General features: G+C 37.7%; 1 protein-coding gene across 2 annotated transcripts in view; it reads right to left on the bottom strand.

Moving 5' to 3' along the window:
* Positions 1–1261: 1261 nt before the first annotated feature.
* Positions 1262–25546, bottom strand: part of ZNF804A (zinc finger protein 804A) — a 238366-nt gene continuing 214081 nt past the window's right edge. For both annotated transcript variants that reach the window (XM_060177613.1, XM_060177612.1), the window contains exons 3-4: positions 10562–10692; positions 1262–5530 (exon numbers count right to left, since the gene is read on the bottom strand). In XM_060177613.1, coding sequence (XP_060033596.1) covers positions 2299–5511 — 3213 coding nt within the window. In that variant the 5' untranslated portion in view covers positions 5512–5530; positions 10562–10692 and the 3' untranslated portion in view covers positions 1262–2298. The remainder of the gene's footprint in view (positions 5531–10561; positions 10693–25546) is intronic.

Here is a 25546-nt window from a genome sequence, read left to right on the forward strand (position 1 = left end):
ACCATTATATATACTGAGTTGTAGTTTAATATAAAGATGTTCCTTCTCAGGCTTTTCAGAATTTTGTTCTATTTCTAGTAAGTAATCAGGTATATTCTATTACAACCATAAAGTTAAGTATGACTAATCATATCATTTGATAGAAAGAAAATATGGAAGAGCAAATTAATCGAAAATAAATTAAGGCAATAATGACATGGGGGAAGCGAGAGGGAAGGTTCATATACACCCCAAAAATGTGACAAGGAAAATAGGAAAAGAAAGTTAAGGGTAAAAGTAATTTATCAAAAAAAATGACAAGAGGTTAGAAGTAAACAAGTGAAATTAAAGAAAATACAAAAGAAGTGGGGAAGTCGGCATATTTTACAGTCAAAACTTGGTTTGATTTTTAAAAGCGGAAACAAAAATTCTGCACTGACAGGCTGAAAAACAAACTGGGTCAGCATTGCCCAGTAGATATTCCCACCTATTTTATCTTCAAAGATAGTTTCAAATATTTTGCATGGGGGAAAAAATCATCCATTCTAATTTTAGTCCCCATTTTGGAACATGTTATCTTAGAGCACTGGAAATGGAATTGCTTTCCTTACTATTTCTATCTTATTTGTCAATCATAAAATTCTATACTCAGTCTTTCACAGACACTATCAGGAAGACATTTAAATCAGTGACTACTATGAAAAGTAATGAGGAAAATAAATGACCTGGATTTTTTTTTAAATCTTCATTCTTTACCTAGAATTCAATATAGGTTATTCTGATAAAGGGTTTTATGTTTTTTACTCACTAACACTTAAAATAACCCATTTCCTAAGTTAAACACGAGAAGTAGCATCTCCTGTGAAGGTGACATGTAAAATAGTTGTTTTCCTTTAAGAGGGAAGATGCCTAGAACAATTGCCAGATTTCCATAGTCTTTTCTGTTTTTCACATGGTGAATGATGCTCTCACTAAGCATGTAGACTTATCAGGCTGCACGAACTGGGGCAGGTACATACAGAGAAAATGGGATGTTCCCGAACTTCCTAAGAATGACTTTCTTTGCATGGCATAAGGTATATTAATTATGGTAAATAATTACCATAGATACTAAGTACATATAAAGGAACCAGATGAAAAGTAATGTGGAGGTCATTGACAAAATAAAAGTACAATCAGAAAAGATGCACTGGAGATACTCTAGTTGTCACTGGGTGATTGAAAAGTATGGTACAAACATGACTAACAGATATATTCACAAGAGGATGAGTTATTTATTGACTCTGACCACTTTCCAATTCGCAATTAAGAGTATATGAAGATACAGATGCAGTTATGCCGTTATTTCCAAGGTGTCAGATAGTAGGTGTTTTAGAAGTTGACCTATTCCTTGATGTATATCAACATTATTCTTTATGTTATTTTCTGCAACAATTGCAAGTAAGCATAATAAATCCGAAAAGTAGCATACAAAATGTTCTTAGACCCTTATTTCATTATTTATAATTTCTTCTCTATCGGTATTGTTTTAGAATTTGTGGAAGTCTACAATGAACTGTACATGAACTTCCCCACACAAACGCTAACATTAGCAAGAATTACCTTGGTTTATTATCTATAGGGTCAGCTGTTCAGAAAAGATAGTAAAGTCTGATTATAAGCAACAGACAGAAAATTAAACAGGCCTGTTATAATTATCCTGAAAGAAGTCATCATGATGTCAATGATGACAAAATTATTTGCCAGGCCTCTGAGACTCAGAAATGTCAATGGATAGAAGAAATAACATAAGTCAAACCTACTATTTGGTCACATTTCCAAGTCAGTGAAAACCAACTAAGAACAAAAGTTTGATTTACTTAAGTACTTAACAAAAATTTATTGCAAGATATATTTATATATATAGATAGATAGATATAGATAGATAGATTCACTGAATTTACAGTTTCAAGGAACATGGTACAAAACATAGTGCCATCAGCTTTGTCTAAACATTAAGTGCAAATACACAAAGATAAAAAAAAGCATAACTTTACAACATAAATTATAGTACTATAAATAAATGTTATATACATTATGTATACTGTTAAATATTTTAATATACAGCATATATTGTATTGGTTTTCAAACTATTCAGTGCCTTAATAGTACAGATCAGGAACTTGATTTATTTGCATCATTAAAGCACATGATTTTATAGAAGGACCATATTTTGGCCTGTTCATTTCCACCATGTTAAGAGGCAAGTACGTATCCAAATGAGTGCGTATGCATACAGTAACCGTTTTCACATGGACATGTTCTCTTTCTTGGCGATCACTAGAAGAGGGGCTGTAGGGGGATGACGGTAGGGTGTGGGGAAAGCAGTGAAGGAAACAGCGCATGAGGCAAAGGTGGAAAAGCTAGATGACTTGGGTGAAGGACTGAAGCTGGGATGATTGGCATCTGAGGATGAGGAGGAGGAGGAACAAAAGTTGGCTGATTCCCAGGGCAAAGTCTCGGTCCTACTGGCCCTACCGAGATCTGAGGTAACGATGTTCTGGTGAGAGCTGGAACTTGGGACAGAAACTGTTGGTGTGGTTGAAGCACTTTGAATGTCCCAACTGCTGCAGAGGCGTGCTGCTGCAAAACCGTGTGTTGGATGGTGGTGACCGAGGTAGAGCGTAAGGGCTGCTGAAAAGGCAAAGTCTGCAGAGGTGTGGTGGGGACAGGGAGGGCAGCTGGAGGGAAGGCGAATTTGACCTTGTTGGCTAGCATGTTCGGTGGTAGGACGTGCTGGTAGACCTCGTGTGTTAGGTTTTTGAACTTGTCATGATTTTCTAGTGGGATCAATAAAGCTTGTTCTGGCAAAGCCAATGGGGTCAGGATTTGTTCTGTTGTTACAAAGGTATGGCCACCCACGTGTGCTTCTTTGAATGGTAATGGTGGTTGTGTGCTGAGGATTCCTGAATTAAAACTCAGCCACTCTGCTGATGACTCATTTGCCTTTCCTTGGGGAAGGGCTTCTGTCAGTTCATAATGGTAAATGTAGGACTTGGGTTGCGACTGTCTAACACTTCTTTCAATAGCAGGCACCTTGAAAGGAATTTGCTTTTCACCAGTAACTAAATTCTCACTTCTCTCTTTGTGTTCGTTCAATGCATTGCCAATTTCTTCTTTTGTTGGGATACTAGCTCCACAGACAGGTGTGGCCGGTTCACTGGGAACCTCTGGCAACTCACTAGAAGCAGTCCCCTTTAATACATGTGCTGTTTCACTACTGGTTTCTGAAGGCAGGGGACTGCTGGGGTGAGAAATTAGTTTGTTTCCCACTTGGTCTGTTTGCTGCGAATCCCGTTCCACAGATGTAATTTCTTGTGGCTTTACTTCCTCTTTTTTGTCTTTACTTACAAAGTCATCTTGGTGACCCAAGGCGTGCCTGCCTTTCAGAGAATGATCTGTACTCTGTTTGAGATCCAACCCTTCAAGCCTGTTGTAGAACCTGCTTTTTTTCCTCCTCTTTTTCCTTTTTGGCTTATAGGGAGCAACTGAAGCATGTGGTGGCCTCAGACATTCTTCCGGGAAATAATTCTGCTGATTTAAACTTTCATCCGAAGAAGAGTAATATGAATGTTGTCTGCGTTTATGATGTACTCTTTCTGATTCAGTAATCATAGAATTATAACCTCGTTTAACAGCTTGATTCTGACCCAGGCATTTCACATCATTTGGAAGAACAAGGCATCGGTGGACTGGTCTGCAAGTGGGCATTTTGGCTTCCCAACTGCAGTAAGTTCTGGAGTATGTTAAGTTATGTTTCCCAGAACGTATCACTGTTGGACTAGATTGTGTGTTTAAGATAAATGAGCTATTCTTACAGTTGCTTTTGTAATTAATAGTGCCATTGAGTTGCATGCTCAAGGTCTTACACATTTCTTCATTCTCACTGCTGTACGTTGATGTTGATTTGGGCGTTTTCTCGGGCAACTGATGTGACTCTATTAATTGTTCTGTAACTGTAGACTGCCTTTCTGAAACTGTTTCCAATAAATTTTTCTGACCTGTATCAGTATAACTATTTTCTGTTTCCATTTTAAAGTGAGTTTGTGATTCTTTGGTTTTACCCCCACAATGATGCTGACATAACTTTCTTCTTTTTTTCTTTCTTCTACTTTTATGGAACCAACATTCACCATAAGTATCCTTCAACTTTATTTTATTGTATTTCTCATCTAGGGTGTCCTGCTCTATTTGAGTTTTAGTAAAATAGTATTTTTTTGTTTTTCTGTTCCTATAGGACCTGTATCTATGTCTCTGATCTGTATTCTCATTTCTTCCAGAATCACAACTGTGGGAGAGAGTATCGTTAACCAGAAGAGGAGTGACTTGGATGTGTTCACTTTTACCAACTCCAGTATCATACTCAGAGGATACGACAAGAGATGAATCTTTGTAATCTGAAACTGTTCTTCTGTAAATGTCTTCTGTTTTCTGTTGAGAATAAAGATCACTTAAGGATATCTTATTTTTATCTAGATTATTGTTTGATTTAGTAGATTTGAAATCAAAACAGAGAGGGTTACAGCTGTAGGAAATGGATGGTTGAGAAGATGTGTAAATCAGCATTTCTGATGGCCACTGAAGAACAGTGGAGCCATCTTTGTTAAGTATGGGTACAAAGGGCTCACAGGGTCTTTTGTGTACATCTGATTTTTTATGTAAAGTTGTTTTATCTTCTTCAGGATTTGAAGGGGACATCTCCAGACCATGATTCTTATTTTCATTGTCAACTGTGGGTGCTTCCTTATCCTTAATATTTTCTTCTCTGGTACCTTGCAAAGATAGACAATCTTTAGACATACTGAGATCTGTGAGTTTACTTCCTAGTAACTCAGAACTGTCTCCACTCACAGCTGTATTTTCATTAATAATAATATATCCCAGTGGCATTTGATCAGCTAATGGGACAGAGTTTTGGCAATTATCTGTATCGGAGTATAAAGGGCTTTGAAGCTGGCAAAATGAAGGTAATAATGTGTCTTTTTCACTAGAAGATTTAGAAAATTCTTTCGTCTCTTCAGTTTGAGTCATTTCTTTGTCAGTACTCATTTCCTCTGGTGGGTGAAAAGAGTTAGCTTTCTCCTCTGAACTCAAAAGCACATCTGTTGGTGGAGATAGTTGAAGATGACAAGCACCAGGAACAAACCTACTTTTCCTGCTAAATCCTTTCCCCACAGAGGCATCATCATTGTATTCAGAGAAGGCAGCAGCTGAGGACTCCAGCTTCACTGATGCTTTCTTTGGAAATGCAAAAGAAAAGCCAATTTTGTGTCTGTGAATTCCCTGGCCTTGATCTCCAAGTTGGTTATTTTTTGCAGCATAATTATTTGTGCTTTGTATATCTGCAGCAACAGTGGTGACATCTTTAGCATTCTCTTCACTATGAATCAAAGTGTTTTTGATGTCTTCTTTGTTATTAACTGAATCCACAACAACACTTTGGGAAATTTCATTGCAATTTTCCTTCACAGTAACAGTTGTTGACTTGAACATGGGACCACTTCCAGGAGCACTACAAAAAGAAAGACAAGTGCATATTAGATAGGTGACTTCTGAGGAAAAATAAACAGACACTTACATTTTAGAAATATCATTCTATTTTTTTTAACTTCTATGTTTTGGTAAGAAAATTATTTTTATATCATTCAACAGCCTTCCAGCAGGCTACAACTTCAGTTAGTTATTAATCATTGTTTGGACTAAGTTGCTGGTACTGATTTGAATTTACTTTTATAGTAGCTAAAGTAACATCAAGAATATTCTCGGATCAACTAGGACTACCAAAGGAGACCACCTGGAACCACAACAAGACAGGACTAGAACAAATTTAGGAACCCACCAAGTCACTGGTAAGTTCAAGAGTGCAAGCACATGTTGCTCATGGTCAGAGAGGAGCCTAGGGAGGGTTAAGTGGCTGGTAACAGTCCGGCAGGCAGTTTACCAGTTGAGGCAGCACCTCCAGTCATTTTCACCAACAAAAAGATGGCTGAAGGGAGGAAAGGACTCACCTACGACTCACCAAATGGAACTGTGAGTCTCCATTGCTACTGCTCTCAAAATCTGGAGCAGAAGAGGGGAGGCCTTGTGCTGACACCAGGGGACAGAGAACTAACTAGGAAAATCAGGAGATCTATAACTCGGTAGCCTAGTGGTGGGGCTTTGAAAGTCTCTTTGCATAACCACTGGATTATCTCTGCCCCACCCTGCTTTATCTCTTAGTCAGGAGTCAGTGATTAAGTTAAGAAGCCTACTTAGAGTTTAAAAGCCCTCAGGATACTGTAGCCTACAGGGAAGAAAAAGAATAAAAGAGGCTTTTAAGCCACTGAACTCCAAATCAGGGATTAAAATACTATTGAAACAACTGTCAATTTCCACAACTATGAACCCTTTAATTAACTTACTTAGACACAAGTCAATCCAGGCAAGAGTGATCAGTAATTTGAAAAGCACTGAGAGAAGGACCTCATAACATATTATATAAAATGGGTAAACCAACAAGAAGAAATATTGGAGAAATGAACCAGGACAAGAGACCAGCTAACACCCCCCCCAAAGGCTGAAGCACAAAATAATAAGATTAACAACCAAAACCTAGTTAAGGAAATAATCACAGGAGTGAGTAAAGAGTTTGAAAGAATTGTCATCAGAAATGCAGAAACAACAAATGAGACTCTGGAAGAAAACACTAATTATCTCAAGATTATTAGAGAACTGAAAGATGAAATAGCTGAGCTAAGAACACACATAGCCAAACAAGCTAAAACAGTATCAGAACAGGGTAACAAAATAGAAGAACTCCAGAAAAAAAAGTAGAGGGGAGAGAGAATAGAATAAATGAGGCTGAAGACAGAATTAGCAAGAATGAGGATGAATTCAAGACAACTAAAAAAAAAGTAAGAGATCTCAGAAAGAGATTAAGAGATGCTGAAAACAACAACAGAGACCTATGGGATGACTTCAAAAGAAATAATATATGCATGATTGGCTTACCAGAGGAAGAAAGAGAGGGAGGGGAAAAAAAGCATCCTTCAGGACATAATAGCTGAGAACTTCTGTAGTCTAGACAACATAAAAGACATAAAGGTTCATGAAGCCCAGAGTGCCCCAAGCAGAATTAACCCAGACTTAAAGACACCAAGACACATCATATTTAGAATGGAAAGGAATAAGGATAAAGAAAGGATCCTGAAGGCTGCAAGAGAAAAAACAAAGAGTAAGCTACAGAGCAAAACTCATAAGATTAGCAGCAGACTACTCGACACAAACATCACAAGCCAGAAGACACTGGCAAGATATTTATCAAATGCTCAATGAGAAAGGCTTTCAACCAAGACTACTGTATCCTGCTAGGCTGTCATTCAGACTAGATGAAGGCATCAAAACTTTCTCAGACAAGCAACAGCTGAAAGAATCAACTATCATCAAGCCTGCCCTGAAAGAAGTTATGAAGGTCTCCTATAAACAGTCAGACCACCATAAATATGCCCTATATCAGACACTCTAACAATCTACAAGAATGGTGATAAAATATCTTCAAACTTTGATATCAATAAATATTAATTGCCTCAATTCACTGATTAAAAGACACAGAGTAGGAAGATGGATCAGAAAACACAATCCAATAATATGCTGTCTACAGGAAACCCATCTAACTCAAGAAGACAAACACAGACTAAAAGTGAAAGGATGGAAAACTATCATACAAGCTAATGGCCCACAAAAAAGGGCAGGCACAGCTATTCTCATATCTGACATGACAGATTTTAAAATAAATAAAATTTTAAAAGATAGGGATGGACACTAGTTACTGCTCAGAGGGTCAGTCAGTCTAGAGGACTTAACAATTATTAACATCTATGCACCCAATGAGAAGCCATTTAAACACATCAAACATCTACTGAAAGAGCTACAGTAACATATTAACAGCAGCACAGTCATAGTAGGGGACTTCGACACCCCACTCTCTCAACTTGGCAGATCATCCAGGCAGAAAAATCAATAAATGAGGGAGCTAAATAAGGAAATAGAGAAACTAGAACTATCTGACATTATCAGAATCATTCACCCCAAGAAAATGGAAAATACATTCTACTCAAGTCCATATTGGTCAGTCTCAACGATAGACCATATGTTAGGCCACAAAGACAGTATCAACAAATTCAAGAGCACTGAAATCATCCCAAGCATCTTCTCAGACCACAGTGGAATTAAACCAACACTTTACAATAAACAAAAGATTAGCAGTAGTCCCATAAAGTGGAAGCTCAATAGTACACTACTTAGCAACTACTGGGTAAAAGAGGAAATCAAGGAAGAAATCAAAATGTTTCGAGAGTTCAATGAAAATGAAGACAGAAACTATCTAAATATTTGGGACACAGCTAAGGCAGTACTGAGAGGGAAGTTCATAGCCATACAAGCACATATTAGGAAAAAAGAAAAAGCACAAAGAAATAGACTGATTTCACATCTTAAAAGACCTAGAAGAAGAAGAAGAACAAAGGAACCCTAAAGCAACCAGAAGGACAGAAATAACTAAAGTTAGGGCAGAAATCAATAACATTGAAAAGAAGAAAATCATACAAAAGATCAACAAAAGTAGGTGTTGGTTATTTGAAAGAGTGAACAAAATTGACAAACCTTTAGCCAGACTCACAAAACTAAAAAGGTAGAAGACCCAAATAGATCAGTTCATAAATGAAAGAAGAGATATCACAACAGACACTGCAGAAATTCAGCATATCATGTGAGACTTCTATGAACCAATATGCCAACAAGCTAGAGAACCTGGAAGAAATGGACGATTTCCTAGATACCTATGAATTTCCAAAATTAAGTAAAGAGGGAGTAGATAACATGAACAGGACCATCACAGCTAATGAAATTGAAACAGTTATCAAAAATCTTCCCCAAAATACATTGTAACGTGTACTCAACCATAAACTCCACCACCCAACCCCTGTACCATTTCTTTTACTACCGTACAGAATAAAAGTATTTTGTATAACTGAAAAGCAATCCTAATTAGTTTATATCTGTTTTGATTTTTCCAACTTTGACGTCCCAAAGAATGTTTCACTGTCTTTATATATTAGTTTGTCCCCTAACTCTATTCAGAGCAAAATAGATTTGGTATAAAATCATTTCATTTTATTTTTTTTTATGTATTGATTTTATGTATTAGTTAGAGACAGAGCAAAATCGAGAGGGAAGGCGGAGATAGACATCTTCAACACTGTTTCATAGCTAGCGAAGTTTTGCCCTTTCAAGTGGAGACTAGGGACTTGAACTCTGGTCCTTGTGTACTGTAACGTGTGCTCAACAATATGTGTCTCCACCAGACCCTAACATTGCTCTATCTGAGACACTAGGAAGACAGGTTTTACAAGGACACACTCTATAAAATATTCTTTATACAAACTTGCACTGAATGTAGCTTATCAAGTTCTTTATTATATCACTAGTTAAAATGTGAATGATTGAATTTTTACAGTTCAGTTAATTTAATCACAGAGAAATTAATTGTTGACTGCTCCCAACATGCACAAGTTCTTACTGACTTTATTTTTTAAAGCGACTTAAAATAATTTAAAAAGACATTTTGCTGAATTCTTAATTAAAAATAGTTTATTCTTAAAAAAAAACTCCACTGGAGATGGTGCTTTGGTCTCTTCATCAATTAAACATTTTGCATTTGTAACAAAAAATATTTTCAACTAGGACAAGAAGGTACAAAATTATAAAACTTATTTATAATTTGGTGATGGTAGCACACCTGGTTGAACACGTGTTAGTGCAGAAGGACCTAGGTCAAGCCCTCAGTCCCCACCTGCAGGGTTGAAGCTTTGTGAGTGGTAAAGGAATGCTGCAGGTGTCTCTCTGTCTCTCTCCCTCTCTAACCTCCCCCTTCACTCTCAATTTCTGGCTGTTTCTATCCAATAAAAAAATCAAAAATAGGGAGTTGGGTGGTAGCACAGCGGGTTAAGCACTCTGGGCACAAAGTGCAAGGACCTGCTCAAGGATCCCGGTTCGAGCCCCCGGCTCCCCACCTGCAGGGGAGTCACTTCATAGGCGGTGAAGCAGGTCTGCAGGTGTCTGTCTTTCTCTCCCCCTCTCTGCCTTCCTCTCTTCTATTTCTCTCTGTCCTATCCAACAAAGACAACATCAGTAACAACAACAATAATAACTACAACAATAAAACAAGGGCAACAAAAGAGTAAATAAATATTAAAAAATAAAAATATAAAACTTATTTTTTTAAGATAAAATCTTAGTAAGTTTGACTTTTTAACAAATTACATTACTGGGCAAATCATGATTACAAGACAGTTGTCCTATGAGTTCAGTTTTTCACCTCTCAGTGATACGAATTGAGGTGCACATTCAACACGTCTATCTGGAATTGCACATCCACATTACTGATTACAGAAAGCCATGAAAATATGAGCATTTCTTTTTGGCTGGGTGCAGATGCAAATGTGTGACGTTCCTCTCTTATTTTGTGATTACATTAAGAAGACTTATCCTTCCATTCTGCACTCACCTGACAGCTTCTTTCCTTAGCTCAGCCAACTTGTGCAGGCGCTGAAGTGCCTTTTCCTGTTTTCTTTCATCTTTCCTGGATTTGGATGCTACATTTCGAGCAAATTCTCTTTGTTTCAGTTCTTTGAGTCTCTATTAAAAATATAGAGATGATGAAAAGTATTTGAGTCTACAGCAATTTGAAGGCTCTTATTGCTACTGCTGGAATTCTCCAAAACACTGTCTAAAGGAATATGTATTCGTGACAATCCACTTCTTACACTTTTGGTTTGTGAAAGTGTCAAAGCATATTAGTGCATCATATTAAAAGGCATACACATGACTTAGGGACATTAGAATTGAAAACATTCATCTTACTGATTCTGTTTTACTACATTGTCTGAATAATACAGATGAAGTGTTATTATTGGTAAGTCCCTGGTTTTCAAAAAAATTATCTTATGTGTTTAGCTTACATCATATGAATTCCATCATATCTGATGTGCTTGAGATTAGAAGGATATCTCGTCCTTTGTATATTTTCTAAAGAACTTTGTCTCATGTCCATCCATAATTCACATAACCTCTACTAATTTGATTTATAACAACCCCTCCACTGAAATATTACAAACATTTCCCAGATAACTCACAATCTGAAAAAAAATCATTGTTTTTGTAAAGTTTCTTTTTTCATTTAGTATATATTTTTTATCTATATTAAAAGTTCATTTCTGTGGTTGAAAGCCCAAATGGCAACTTGAATAGAATTAGTAAATAATGTTTGTATGAAAGATATAATTACACTAGGATAATCCATTTCCCAAATACTTTCACAAGGGCAGAGATAGTTACAAAAATGATTATTGTATTTTTATTTTCCTGAATGTCCATGTTATTATGCACTTGTGATATATGTTTGTATTATAGAATAGAATTCAGAGAGACTAAACCATACATTAATCATATTTTGGGAAACACATATTTATTCAGGACTAAAGAAAATAGTTAACACATTACAAGGATAGTTTTGTATACATATATAATAAAAGTCAAACAAAAGGCAAATGAACTAACTCTTTCCCCTCCATAAAACATATAATATCCTGCTCACTTCAGTACTGTAGTACGTGATTTATTATATCCTGATCACTGAGTCCCTTAGTAATGGGATACTTGATATTAATCAAGATTTCAGATTATATCAGAAGTTCAGGAGATTCTTTAGAATGTATCTTAGCTTTGCAGCTAAAGGAAAAACTACAGCAAAGCTATTTGAGAAGGGTACTAAAGGCTCAGAACCTTCAGGAATGAAGGCTGAGGTCATCCCATCGGAAAAAGTATTATTGGGAGGAAGTAAAGCAGTTGCTGGTGACAGCAGGAAAAATTAATGAGAAAGTCATGTATAAGTATCAACTTCTAGGAGTCGGGCGGAAGCGCAGCGGGTTAAGTGCACATGGCACAAAGCCAAGGACCAGCATGAGGATCCCAGTTCGAGCCCCTGGCTCCCTATCTGCAGGGGAGTCGCTTCACAGCTGGTGAAGCAGGTTTGCTGGTGTCTGTCTTTCTCTCCCCCTCTCTGTCTTCCCCTCCTCTCTCTATTTCTCTCTGTTCTATCCAACAATGACGACAACAATAATAACTACAACGACAATAAAAAAAGGCAACAAAAGGGAATAGATAAATTTTTGTTTATAAAAAAAAGTACCAACTTCAACCCTGTGCTTACTTATTTTTTTTTCCTCCAAGGTTATTGCTGGGCTCTGTGCCTGCACCATGAATCCACCGCTCCTGGAGGCCATCCCCCCCCCCTTTTGTTGTAGCCTCGTTGTGGTTATTATTATTGCCATTGTTGATGTTGTTCATTGTTGGATAGGACAGAGAGAAATGGAGAGAGGAGGGGAAGACAGAGAGGGGGAGAGAAAGACAGACACCTGCAGACCTGCTTTACCACCTGTGAGGCGACTCCCCCGCAGGTGGGGAGCTGGGGCTCGAACGGGGATCCTTCCGCTGGTCCCTGCATCTTGCGCCACATGCGCTTAACCCACTGCGCCACCGCCCGACCCCCCCAACCCACCAACCCTCCAACCCTGTGCTTACTTACAATGAAAAGCATGAAGTCATGAGTGACCCTTCTCATTCATTGCGCTATCTGGCTGCATGCACACACATGCATGTGTGTGAAAAGGGAGAAAAAGATCAAAGTTGTCAAGTGAGAGCTGAGCAGTATAACTGCAGAACTGGCATTTATGAAATCCAGATTTTGATGCCCAGCACCATATGTACCAGGGTGGTACAAGTTTTTCTCTGTGATACTTTTTCTCCATTATTAACAAACACATATTAAAGAAGGAAGCTATTTTCTTTATCATCCTGTTTTATATTCTCATTACATATAGCACAAGAGACGAAAACTCCTTCGTGGGCAATCAGTAAGTTAGGCAGCATATAATCCGTCATTTTATTTGAACATCCAGTCTCCCTCCTTGGATACTGCGTTAACAAGGAACGGCCTTTTGATAGTTAATTCTATGTGTGAACTCCTTTAAGCCATGATAACCAGATACTTGGTCAGATGGTACAAACGACTCATTAAAGGATTTTTTAATTGATGTGGTTAACATTTAATTCCAATTACTGATCAGATGTACTCATTAAAACTTAGCAAATCAGGCTGCTTTCCATATGTGGACTTAGTAAATTAATTGAAGGCTTTAATAAAAAGGCTCCCAGGACGACAAAAATTATACATCCAGACATTCTTCAGATTTGAGACCACAGCTTCATCTCTTCTTGAACATCCATAAATACTGGGCTTGTCAGGTCCCTCAGTTATGTGACTCAATTCCTTCAAGTCTCTTGTATAGTTTAATATGTCTGTTTAGCCTTACACACATCTCAGTCATTTTGTCTGGAAAACCATAATTATTTTTTTAATTTTCCTGAGGACGGTAGAATAACTGATATTTGTATAGATATTGCAAATTGCTTTACATTATTAATTTCATCTTTCTAATTCAATGATGGAATTCTCATTCAGAGAATATAGACACTTTATCAGAGCAAAGGAGATAGCATGCTTGAGGCTCCAAAGTTCCAGGTTTAATCCCCTACATCAAAATAAATCAGATAGTGCTCTAGTTAAAAAAAAATTCAACTAAAATAACATAACTCCGACCTCACTGACAATTGTGTCTATAACATAAGTTACCGTTAATTGAATTATAAACCAACATCTCTAAATTATCTCTGAAAATGTAAGTTCTCAAGGCAAGAAAATTTACCCTTTTTTTTCTTTTTAATAATCTTTATTTATTGCATAGAGACAGCCAGAAATCAAGAGGAAATGGGGAGACAGAGAAGGGGAAAGAAAGAGAGACACCTGCAGCCCTGCTTCATCACCCATAAAAGCTTTCCCCCTGCAGGTGGGGACCAAGGGCTTGAACCCGAGTCCATGTGCATTATGCCATGTGCACTCAGCCAGGTGTGCCACCACCCGGCCCCCATCTTAACTTTTTTTCAAACAATGATCCTCACGTCCTACTCAAGTACAACTGTGATACTTAAGCAGCAACTCTGAGAGTCTCACATTGATGGATAAAGGCAAATGAGCAAAAACATTACATAAGCAAAGGACACTGGGAGAAGCGAGCACTGAGGGAGGGGGCTGGTAGGGAGAGTTCGGTCCTTGTGCATGATGTGGAAAAGGACCGCAGCTGGCGGTGAGAGGGTTCTGCAGAAGCCGATCATGGTGAGATATTTTATGTATCTGGTATCTGTCAGTAACTGTACTGTAAACCATTAACCCTCTATTAAAATGATAAAAAAACACAACCCTTTAACTTATATCCTCTTACTAGCTATGTAACTAAATTATTTGCTTCATATACTTAAACCTGTGAGACTCTGTTTTTTACATATTTTGATGAGTGTTTTAATGCCACATCTTAAGACAGATTTAGTCTGCAAAATGTATCTTAAGAAGAATCTTAAGAATCACTGTGCTGTGTTTCTCTACTATAAATCCATTATTAATTTGGATTATTTTAATACTTCCATTCCTAATTTAATATTCATTAGAAAGTTCCATATTATCTTTTACTGCTTTCACAGACTTAAAATGTCCTTTGAAGTCTCAAGAGTTGTTTTTATAGACAATTGCTTTCAATGTTTTTTTGAAAAATCTAAGAATACTCTCTACTTTACATAGATCTAATACCCACAAAGAGTTATCGCTCAATTACCTATTCTATTTCCTGAATCAACCTAGTTCTATTGGAAGACACAATCCTATGGGTAATATTAGGATGTTAGCAAATTTATATTCTTAAAGAAGGTCAAGATAGTCAAGTGAATGGTACCACATTTCAGTGTTTAACTTCTTTTCAGTCACTATTCAAGCAGTTGGCACTATACTGAATGAACCTGTGAAAGACTAAAAATTTCTTTTCATATTATTATCATGAATGTATATTATTTGGACTTTTCTTATGGCAGCTTAAAAAAAACATCTAATCTCTTAATGGCATCACAGATCTGAACAATATCTTTCCTCAAAGCCTCTCATTCTTTTGGGTTCGTTAACTCAGGTTTCTCTTTGTGAGCAGAGGAACTAATTGTAGTCTTAGGATAAAGTCTCAGAGATCTGTATGTGTTCTACTACCTAGAGCTGATTTTCTAGCCGTTCAGTTCATTTTCTTAAGTGCTGGGTCAGAAGTGTCTCTTGCATTGTAAGTGTGCATAAATGCTTGTCAAATTGAATTGGCACAGGATGGAAGTGATTAACTTCTTCATAAAAACAGATGGCTTTGAAATTTTGCAAACAATAATCTCAAGCAATGGAAAGCAATGGGAACTCAAGTATAAGAGATGTTGGCACCTGCACTTAAAAAACACGACTGCAGCACTTAGAAACTGAAGAATAGTAAAGAAGTATGGTTCTATTTTAAAATGAAAAATATATAGATGGCAGGGGGTAGATAGCATAATGGTTATGCAAAGAGACTCTCATGCCTGAGGCTCCAGAGTCCCAGGTTCAATCCCCCACACCACCATTTAGCCGGAGCTGAGCAGTGCTCTGGTGGGAAAAAAAAAAAAAGATGCACAGAAAGAGGCATTTTGTGGTCCCGGAAGTGGCTCAGTGGATAAAGCACAGGACTCTTCAAGCATGAGGTCCTGAGTTCGATCTCTGGCAGCACATGTACCAAAATGATGTTTGGTTCTCTATCTCTCTATATCTTCTTCATGAGTAAATAAATAAATAATATATTAAAAAATATATATAGCCGTTATAACTAATGTCAAGAACTGTAAATAGTAGCTTATAATACTGGTGTGTTACAAGACTAATTCAAGATAGCATACTAATAATTTTATAAAATAAGAAAATATGTTTGCATCATTGTTGGGAACATAATGCAGAAAAAAAGTACAAGACTAGCATGCAAGGAGTTATAGGTTTGATCCTCAGCTCCGCTAATAGCTGGCCTGTTCAAAAAAAGAAAGAGTCAGAAATACACCAAACTGAATGATATTTCTGTAAAATAAAATAAAAATAATTTCAAACATTTACTGATGGTATTTTTGTTGCTATCATGCTTTATACTGAGAAAATGATTTGTCATTTAAATTTGAAATATGAAAATAAGCTATATATACCTATATTTATTAAAACTAATAAATACTATCTTATGAATCTCTTATATTTTATGTGTATGGCTTAATAAGTGCAGTTTTCAAGATTATGTAAAATTATACCTGTATGTACAATAAGGAGATAAAATCAGGTTGATTAATATATATATTGTATCTTAGCAACCTGAGATATATGTAGATTGGTTAATATTAATATATATATATACTATAATATCTTAGCAACCTGAAATATATGTAGATTGGTTAATATTTCTACTATCTCTTCAGTATAAGTATAGTTGAAAAATTATATTGGGGGGGATCTGGCAGTGGCACACCTGCTTAAACACATATATCACCTTGCACAAGGACCTGGGTTCGAGCCCTGCTCCCCACCTGCAGCGGGGGGGGGGGTATCCATGAGCAGGAAAGCAGGTCTGTAAGTGTCCATCTTTCTCTCTTCCTCTCTAGTTCCCCCGTCCCCCTTTTCATTTCAACGTCTCTCTACCCTGTTAAATAGAAAAAAGAAAGCTAGAAGAAAGAAAAATTATATTTAAGAGCTAAGCTGTAGTCTATGCACGACATAGTAAGTAGTGATAGTCTGTGGCAAATACAAGTAACATGCTATACTTGTAGTCACAAATGACTTTTCACTTAGTACAATATATAGTAAAACATTTTATTTAAAATTTAGCAAAATTTCTTTTCTATCTCTGTGGACAAATTTCATCCAATCTTGGAGTAACTTTATAATTCTACTTCTCAGATACTTAACAGAAGTCGAACATCAATGTTAATAATAGACTATTCTGATTGTGCTTGAAAACTAGCTCCTGTTTGTTATATTTTCTTTGAACTGAGAAGAACTTGAAGTCTATAAATGTTTGATGGGAAGACACAGCTGCTGACTTCCCCTTTTGTGAATTTATTTCTTGCCAGGAGTAGGAAGGATATATCCATAACTTTAAAAAAAATTTTTTATATATATTTTTTAAATATTTATTTTATTTATTTATTCCCTTTTGTTGCCCTTGTTGTTTTATTGTTGTAGTTATTATTGTTGTTGTCGTTGTTGGATAGGACAGAGAGAAATGGAGAGAGGAGGGGAAGACAGAGAGGAGGAGAGAAAGACAGACACCTGCAGACCTGTTTCACCGCCTGTGAAGCGACTCCCCTGCAGGTGGGGAGCCAGGGTTCAAACCGGGATCCTTATGCCAGTCCTTGTGCTTTGCGCCACCTGCGCTTAACCCGCTGCGCTACAGCCCAACTCCCTATCCATAACTTTTTAAAAAATAATATATGTTAATTACGATTTGTGCAAAAGGAGTTCTAAATAACCTTGTCTTTCATTTCCACCAATTACAACCATCACTCTCCATAATAAAATTGTAATTTGGGGGTGGGGGGTGGCACAAAGGTCCCCTGGACCACTCTAGGATATAATCTACTGCTCTGCTGAAAAGGATCTGTGATTCTGACCTGTAGTCTTCTAAGTCTGATTTTGCCAAACGTTGCATAATTGGCAGGCTGTGTCAGGCCAGGATGAGCTATATATCCTTTAGGCACTGAACCAAGCACTGGGAATCCTGACCGTGGTGGCCTACATCTCACAAATTGCTTTATGTTCTTTTTCTCACCAGGAGATCACACAGAGATACTTGACACAGATCCAGAGGAATAAACCTGAAGGGATACCTGAGCGTGTGGAAAGAAAATCAGCCTGGGGAATTGGAAGAGAAGGAATTCACCAGAGCAGAAATGATTGCTGGTTACAATTCAGAGATGATCAGAAGAAACTTTATGGGATTATGATGTTACTAATAGATAGAAACACATCTACATTCACAGAAGAGTTAAGCATCCCCTCCCCTTTCTGCACCTCACGGCGACATAGACATAGTTTCATTAGGTAGAGGCAAGCAGGGGCAAGGAGGGCTGAGAAGGAGAGCCTGTATTTGAGCTTCCCAGAGTGCTGGGGAACTCCCATTATGAGTACTGGGGCTTGAAACTGGGTTGCAACACACAGCAAACCAGGTGCCCCCAACTCAGGTGTCTCACCAGCCTAAGTTATACATCTTTCAAGTGTTTAGAAACAACTACTGTGTTATGTCCTTAAAATAGCTTAATGATAGAACTGTTCCCACAACCAAGCAAACAAACAAAACAATCAAATTCTATCAAAATCAACCTTGCTAGAATTATATATATATATATATATATATAGAGAGAGAGAGAGAGAGAGAGAGAGAGAGAAAGAGAGAGAAAGAGAGAGTCTCAAAGATTTATAGTCACCAAGTGGCTGTTGAGTGAAGAAACGTATCATTTAAGCAGTGTGAGAGTTTTAATTCACCTTTGTTTTATCTCTTTAACCAGAAAAAAAATTCATCAATGAAGACTACTGTATCAGTTATATATACAGTTGTCACCAGGGTTATAGCTGGGACTCAGTGCCTGCATGACAAACCCACTGTTCCTAGTGGCCACATTTTTTCTCCCACCCCCCATCTCCTTCTTTTGTTAGGACAGAGAGGAACTGAGAAGGAAGAGTGATTTAGAAAGGGAGAGAGACACCGGCAGCACTGCTTCATCACTAATGAAGCTTCCCCGCTGAAGGTAGGGACTGGGGGCTTAAACCCAGGTCTTGTACTTCTTAACGTGTGCTTGCAACTGGATGTACACCACCTCCCAGCATCAAGTTAGACTGTTCCATACAGGGCAGGAGAGAAGGCATAGATGCAAAAGACCTTTCATGCCTGAGGCTCTGAGGTCCCAGGTGCATTCTTCACTATCACCCACCACAAACCACAGTTGAGCGGTACTCTGATTTCTCTCTCTCTCTCTCCCCCTCTCCCTCCCCCTCCCCCCTCTCTCTAAAATAAAATAAACAGATTTTTAAAAACTCTTCTTATGAATAAAGAGAATGAAGTAAGGCTTTATGAAATAAAGAAAAACTATAGGATTGATTGCTAATAGTCTATTTTGCCTTAAAAGAAACCCCAAGGTTTTTCAGGAAGAAATTATATGATACTTGAAAGCAACGTGAAGCTATACAAAGAAATTCAGTACACTGACTAATAGAAAGTATATCACAGGAAAATACAGAAGCATTCATGCACTTGGTAACCTCCACTCCTATGTGATTTAAAGGGAAATTCACAATTCCATAATTACAAATCAACTGCACACACACAACGCACAAAGATGAAATTTATAAGAATGAGTGCAAAATGAAGAAGGGTCCATTTGTATCAAAGAAAATATTAGACTACACTAAAAATTAAGTTTTTAAAAGAATGGTGCAGTTAACTAGAAATGAAATTGAAAAAAACATATATGATCCTAATGTCTAAAACTCCTCGAGGAGACTGTAAATAAATTTACAGGAGACTGTAAATAAATTTCCATGAACTCTAATTTGTCAATGATTTCTCGCATATAATATCAAAAGCATGAGCAAAGAAAAAGAAAAATATACATATAAATAAGGACTTTACTTTGTATAAATACAAAGTCCTTCAAACTAAATGTCGAACACCAACATGAAAAAAAGTCTACATAATAGAAGTAATATGGACACAATGAGCTTAACTATTCACAGTGTACCACAAAAATAGACTACATTAGAGCTTCCAAGACACCTCACTAGAATAGGGCTCTTGCTTTGCCATGTAGATGACCCAGGATTGAGCCAGGCACCCACATCACTGAAGGCAGCTTTGATGCTATAGTTATCTTTTCCTAGTCTGTGTCTCTCTGTCTCTATTTGGGGGCGTAGGGGAGTCAGCCTGGGCCAGTGACTAGATATATTTGAAAGAATCCAGACACAAAAGGCAACTTTTTTGTTTGTTTTGCAGAGCAAGGGGCATCACACAAGCTACTCAACAGAGTAACAGGCTGACTTTTTAGGAGAGAAGGCATCACAGTACCAGAGCTCCCCCCAAACACATCAGTGTCATGACAGCTTCCTTTGATGCCAGGAACACCTCCTACCTGGGGAACTGTCTGGGACCAAAAGATCAACTACTGTATGAGCCCATTCAAATATAAATACAGATTAGCAAAGCTTATAATAGATAGTGTGCCAAGTTGCTTAGCATTTCGGATAGAAGAAAATAAGTGACTGAATTGTTTCTAATGGTGAATTATGTGTGTGCCACACTTAATTCTGCACTGATTTTTCTCAGCATTCCTAATGTAATCACTTTAGCTAAGATTTTCTTATAAGTGTTTATAACACAATGACTTAATTTTAAGACATTCAACAAAATTGTAAGTATACAAGGTACAGAAATTACAGAGAGACACAATGTGAGAAAGTAATACAAGTTGGAATTTGGGGGGGGGGAGGATGGGGAATTTAGTTGAATCTGATCTATTTTGAGTTGTTGGTCTTTAAATGCCAAATTACTTTCTTCTCTCTCCCTCTCTGTTCTGGCTCTTTTTTTTTTTCTCCTTCTCATTCTTCCCTCCTCCTCCTTCTTGTCTTTCTCTTCCTCCTTTTTAGCTAATTTCACTTAACACAGTGCCTTCCCACTCCATCCAAGATGAGGCGAAGGATATGAGCCCATTATTTTTAACAGCTGAGTAGTATTCCTACATATATATTATTAGCCACTCATCTGTTGTTGGACATTTTGATTTTTTTTTTCCCCAAAGTTTGGGTATTATAAACTGTGCTTCTATAAACATAGCTATACATAAATCTCTCTGGACAGATATGCTTATTCTCTTTGGGTAAATTCCCAGAAGAGGAATTGCAAGGTCATAGGGGTGATTCATTTCTAGGGTCCTGAGAAATCTCCAGACTGGTTTCTACATAGGGTGGGAGTAATCTGCATCCCCACCAGCAGTTCAGAAGTGTCCCTTTCCCCCCACTTCCTCTTCAACATTTTTTAGACCTTTCTTTTCTAATGTGTGACATTCTCACAGGCCTAAATAGTATCTGATTATTGTCTTTATTTGGATTTCTCTGACAATCCATGAGAAAGGACATATTTCAAAGCATGTCAGAATTTTTTAAAGTGTTGCCAGCTGATCATCATCTTTTGTTAGGGAAAAATATAGCAAAATGGAAAAATATAGCGAAAAAGGGAAAACAGATAGGACACTATGAAAATTAATAATCAGTGACAATAAAGAAATATCAAAAGGAAGAAACAAAAATGTAAAAGAAGTTTAAAGGGGAGTATTCAAGATGGTGACTGTCTTAATAGTTCGGGGATAACCCTATGGGAAACAGAGACAACGGAAGTGGCAACTACAAGAAACACACGAACCAACAATTACTGAAAGAATTCCTTGAAACAAAGATAGCCCAAAGGCAGAGGAAAAATGAATAGGGGACAGAGGAGAGGGGGACAAGGATCATCTAAAGGTTTGGATCCCACCCTCATAGGGTTCAGTGCCTTTGTAGCAAGGCCACAGGACAGGCACCCCATAAGACTCTACTGAAAACTAAAACAGCCAACGTTAGTATGGGGATTTTTACTGCATTCAATACCCCTTAAGTCTGCTGGGTCAGCTTCCCTCCACTCCTGGACCCCAGGTAGACCTACCCTGGTGGTCACATACAGCAGAGCTCCTTGTAAGGTCCCCCAATCTCCTCCACTGCCATTTGTCTCCACAGGCCTCCCAGTATCTGCACACCTTCTGGTGAGACCCTTCTACCCTTTGACAGCAGGCCCTACCCAACCCAAACCCTGACCTTGAGAGAAACTCATAGCCACCAGAAGCTAACTTGTCTCAGCAGGCCCCAGCTCAGCCACATTCTGGACCAGCCTGTGCCATGGTTTGAGCCCGGGAACATCGTACCCAGAGCTATATAGATATCTAATACCATCTGCATCAAGATACCACCACCACCACCACCACCAACAACAACAACAAAAGAAACACACTATCCAAGTGAGCTATTAAAAAGAGATAAATATTGCAAATTATTCAAGTCATTGCAAAAAAGCACTTTAAAATGTTCCCATATTTGAATAAACTATAGTTTCACAGGATTTTAATCACAGGTTCACAACAGTAATACATCAATGCATGTTCACTCCATCACAGTATTTACCTATCATCTACACTGGTAAAAAATAGAGAATTACATATTTAATAAAAAGGGGAGGGTGCTGGATACCCACCTTGATTAAAACACATAAAAAAACAAATAAAACTTTTGAAGAGTATGCTTATTAAGCAGATGAGCTGAAGAACACATTTTAGATTTACTTTCTTGTTTATAATGAGGTTGCTGTACACTTTAAAATTGGACACACAAGAAAATGAAGGTGTAAGTTAAGCCCCATGGTGTTTCAGTTCTAGAATTGAGGGCTTCGAGCACATTTTCTTCTCCTAGTTCAGAATCATTTTAATTAAATGACCTGAAGGCCTTCAGGGGAGGATTAACCACAGAATTAAAACTGTGTTTTCAGACAAGTGTTGGTGCAGAGAATAGCATAGTTCTCTCTGAGTGAATATATCTTGCTGTTTATTTCTATTTTAACGAGCATCTAAGTGCGCAATTTTTTTTTCCTTTTTGGTGGTATCTCTGCTTTTGTTAATGATTCAATATTGTTAATGATTCAACATCCCAGTGGGATGTCAAACTTCACAGACTTCTGCAAATGATTGTAGATTATTTTTAGCTCACCAGTATTGCTATATGTCAAACACAACATTTGAAAAGATTGCTTAACTCCAATTTTAATCAGACTTCCTTTGATTCTAATATTATTTTAAAAATTCAAAAGAAATACTATTATAATCATATTAAGAATCCACAAAAAGAAACAGGGCGATAATATTCTTTGCTGAAGAATCTCTGAGTGGGAAATAAATTTAGTCCAATGTCTAGTTACATGACATCCTTTTTCTTGTGCGTTTTCCAATTTTTCAACTTTTTCTTTTACTAGTAATTTAATGATTGACAAGATTGTGGGATAAGAGGGGTACAATTCATAAAGTTCCAACCACCAGAGTACCATATCATATCCCCTCCATTGGAAGATTTCCTGTTCTATATATCTCACTGGGAGTTAGCACTGAAGATCTCTATGGGGTATAGAAGGTGGAAAGTCTGACTTCTGCAATTGTTTCTCCTCTGGACATGGGTGTTGAAAGGTTGATCCATACTCCTAGCCATCTGTATCTTTCCCTAATGGGGTAAGGCTCTGGGAGGATGGGGTTCCAGGACACATTGGTAGGTCTTCTGCTCAGAAAATTCAGGTTGGTGTCTTGGTAGTATTTTTCAACTTCTGTCTGTGTATATCTACGTGCATAGCACCGCAATTTGTAACAGTCAAAACCTGGAAGCAATCCACATGCCCAATAACATAGTACTTATGCACAAGAACCCACACAGGGACCTGGGTTTGAGCCTCTGGTTCCCCACCTGCATCAGGCATACTTCCCAAGTTGTAAAGCTGTTCTGCAGGTGACTATCTTTCTATTTCCCTCTCCTCTTTCAATTTCTCTCTGCCCTATCTAATAATGCAGCCACCAAGTGGGCTCTTAGTGCTGTTGCCAAACCCCCAGCAATAACTCTGGGGGCAAAAAAAAAAGTATCAACTCTACTACCTGAAAGAAACCTTCTTTGTTACATATGCTTTGAGAAGCCTGTCTACAAGCATCCTCTTGACCAAAATTCAGAGAACTTTCATTTGAAATGACTTTAAGTGTAACAAAAGAAATCAAAGCTTTGGCTTTGGTCATAGCAATGTTATTTTTGATGAGCAACAAAAACCACTACCTGAGTGAGATAATTATTTAAATTGCAATTCATTAAAATTAAACGCTCCAGGCTATTAACACCAAGAATAAACCCTAGTGTAATCTACTGATTTCTGGTGACTATTATTTATCAATATTGATTCTTCTTGAGTAAATAAAAAACATTCTGCTGAACGATTCTGATCATCTGGGAAAGGACTAGTGAGTAAGGGGTGGACATGGGGTTAGGCATGTGAGGAACTTTCTTTTTTTTTTTAAATATTTATTTTATTTATTTATTCCCTTTTGTTGCCCTTGTTGTTTTTTTATTGTTGTAGTTATTATTGTTGTTGTCGTTGTTGGATAGGACAGAGAGAAATGGAGAGAGGAGGGGAAGACAGAGAGGAGGAGAGAAAGATAGACACCTGCAGACCTGCTTCACCGCCTGTGAAGCGACTCCCCTGCAGGTGGGGAGCCGGGGTTTGAGCCGGGATCCTTATGCCGGTCCTTGTGCTTTGCGCCACCTGCGCTTAACCCGCTGCGCTACAGCCCGACTCCCAGGAACTTTCTCTCTTTGTACCTTTTCTCATTTCGTTTAGATTCAGAACTGCTCTGATGAAATCTTCAAAAATAGTTTCCATGGAGTTTACAGTCAACAATATTTATACACCTTTCTCATATTGGGGAGCTACTCTCTTCCTTGATCCAGGTTTTCTAGCCCCTTTTCCAGCCATGACATCATCTCCCCAGACAATAACTTGGATCCACTTGCATATCCGATGTCAGGCTCAGAAACAAACAAATAAACATGGCCCCTTTGGAATATAACTAAAATAGACCTACTAGCTATCTACAAAATGGAAATCCCTAAATCTTCATCTGAACTATTCCAGCCTTTAGTTTCATGAATGGTCAACAGTTTGTTTGGCTTTATATGTTAACTCTTCTTTCAGATACCAGGTTACAGATGGTACCTGGATGTCAACTGGACTTCCCTGAGCAGACAACCCCACCAGTATGTCCTGGAGCCCCGCTTCCCTAGAGCTCTGACCCACAAGGGAAACAGAGAGACAGGCTGGGAGTATGGATTGACCTGTCAATGCCCATGTTCAGTGGGGAAGCAATTACAGAAGCCAGACCTTCCACCTTCTGCATCCCACAATGACCCTGGGTCCATGCTCCCAGAGGGATAAAGAATAGGAAAGCTATCAGGGGAGGGGATGGGATACGGAGTTCTGGTGGTGGGAATTGTGTGGGGTTGTACCCGTTTTATCCTATGCTTTTTGTTAGTGTTTCCTTTTAATAAGTAAAAATTTTTTTTAAATTAACACGGCAAAATAAAAGAAATAAAAACACATCCATTCAAAACTGAAACATTTTAGATATGCTTTTTAAAGTTCACATTTATCTCTGAATATTATATTCTCAAAAATTTTAACTAAATAAAGTTTGAAGTTCTGAATGTATTATAGCATAGGTGACTATTATGTATATATAATTAGTATATATATCTGGTTAAAGCCTTCTCTGATTAAATGTTAGACTTGTGAAGGGGAAACAAACACAGAAATCTGGAAAACAAAAGTTAGAGACAAAAGTCTGATGCCATCTTTACCGTTCTGCCATAACTGATCCAGTTCCCAAATCCTTTCAGTCAACAAAGAACTGTGCA

This window comes from Erinaceus europaeus, chromosome 18, assembly GCF_950295315.1.
Source record: "Erinaceus europaeus chromosome 18, mEriEur2.1, whole genome shotgun sequence".
Lineage (NCBI taxonomy): Eukaryota > Metazoa > Chordata > Mammalia > Eulipotyphla > Erinaceidae > Erinaceus > Erinaceus europaeus.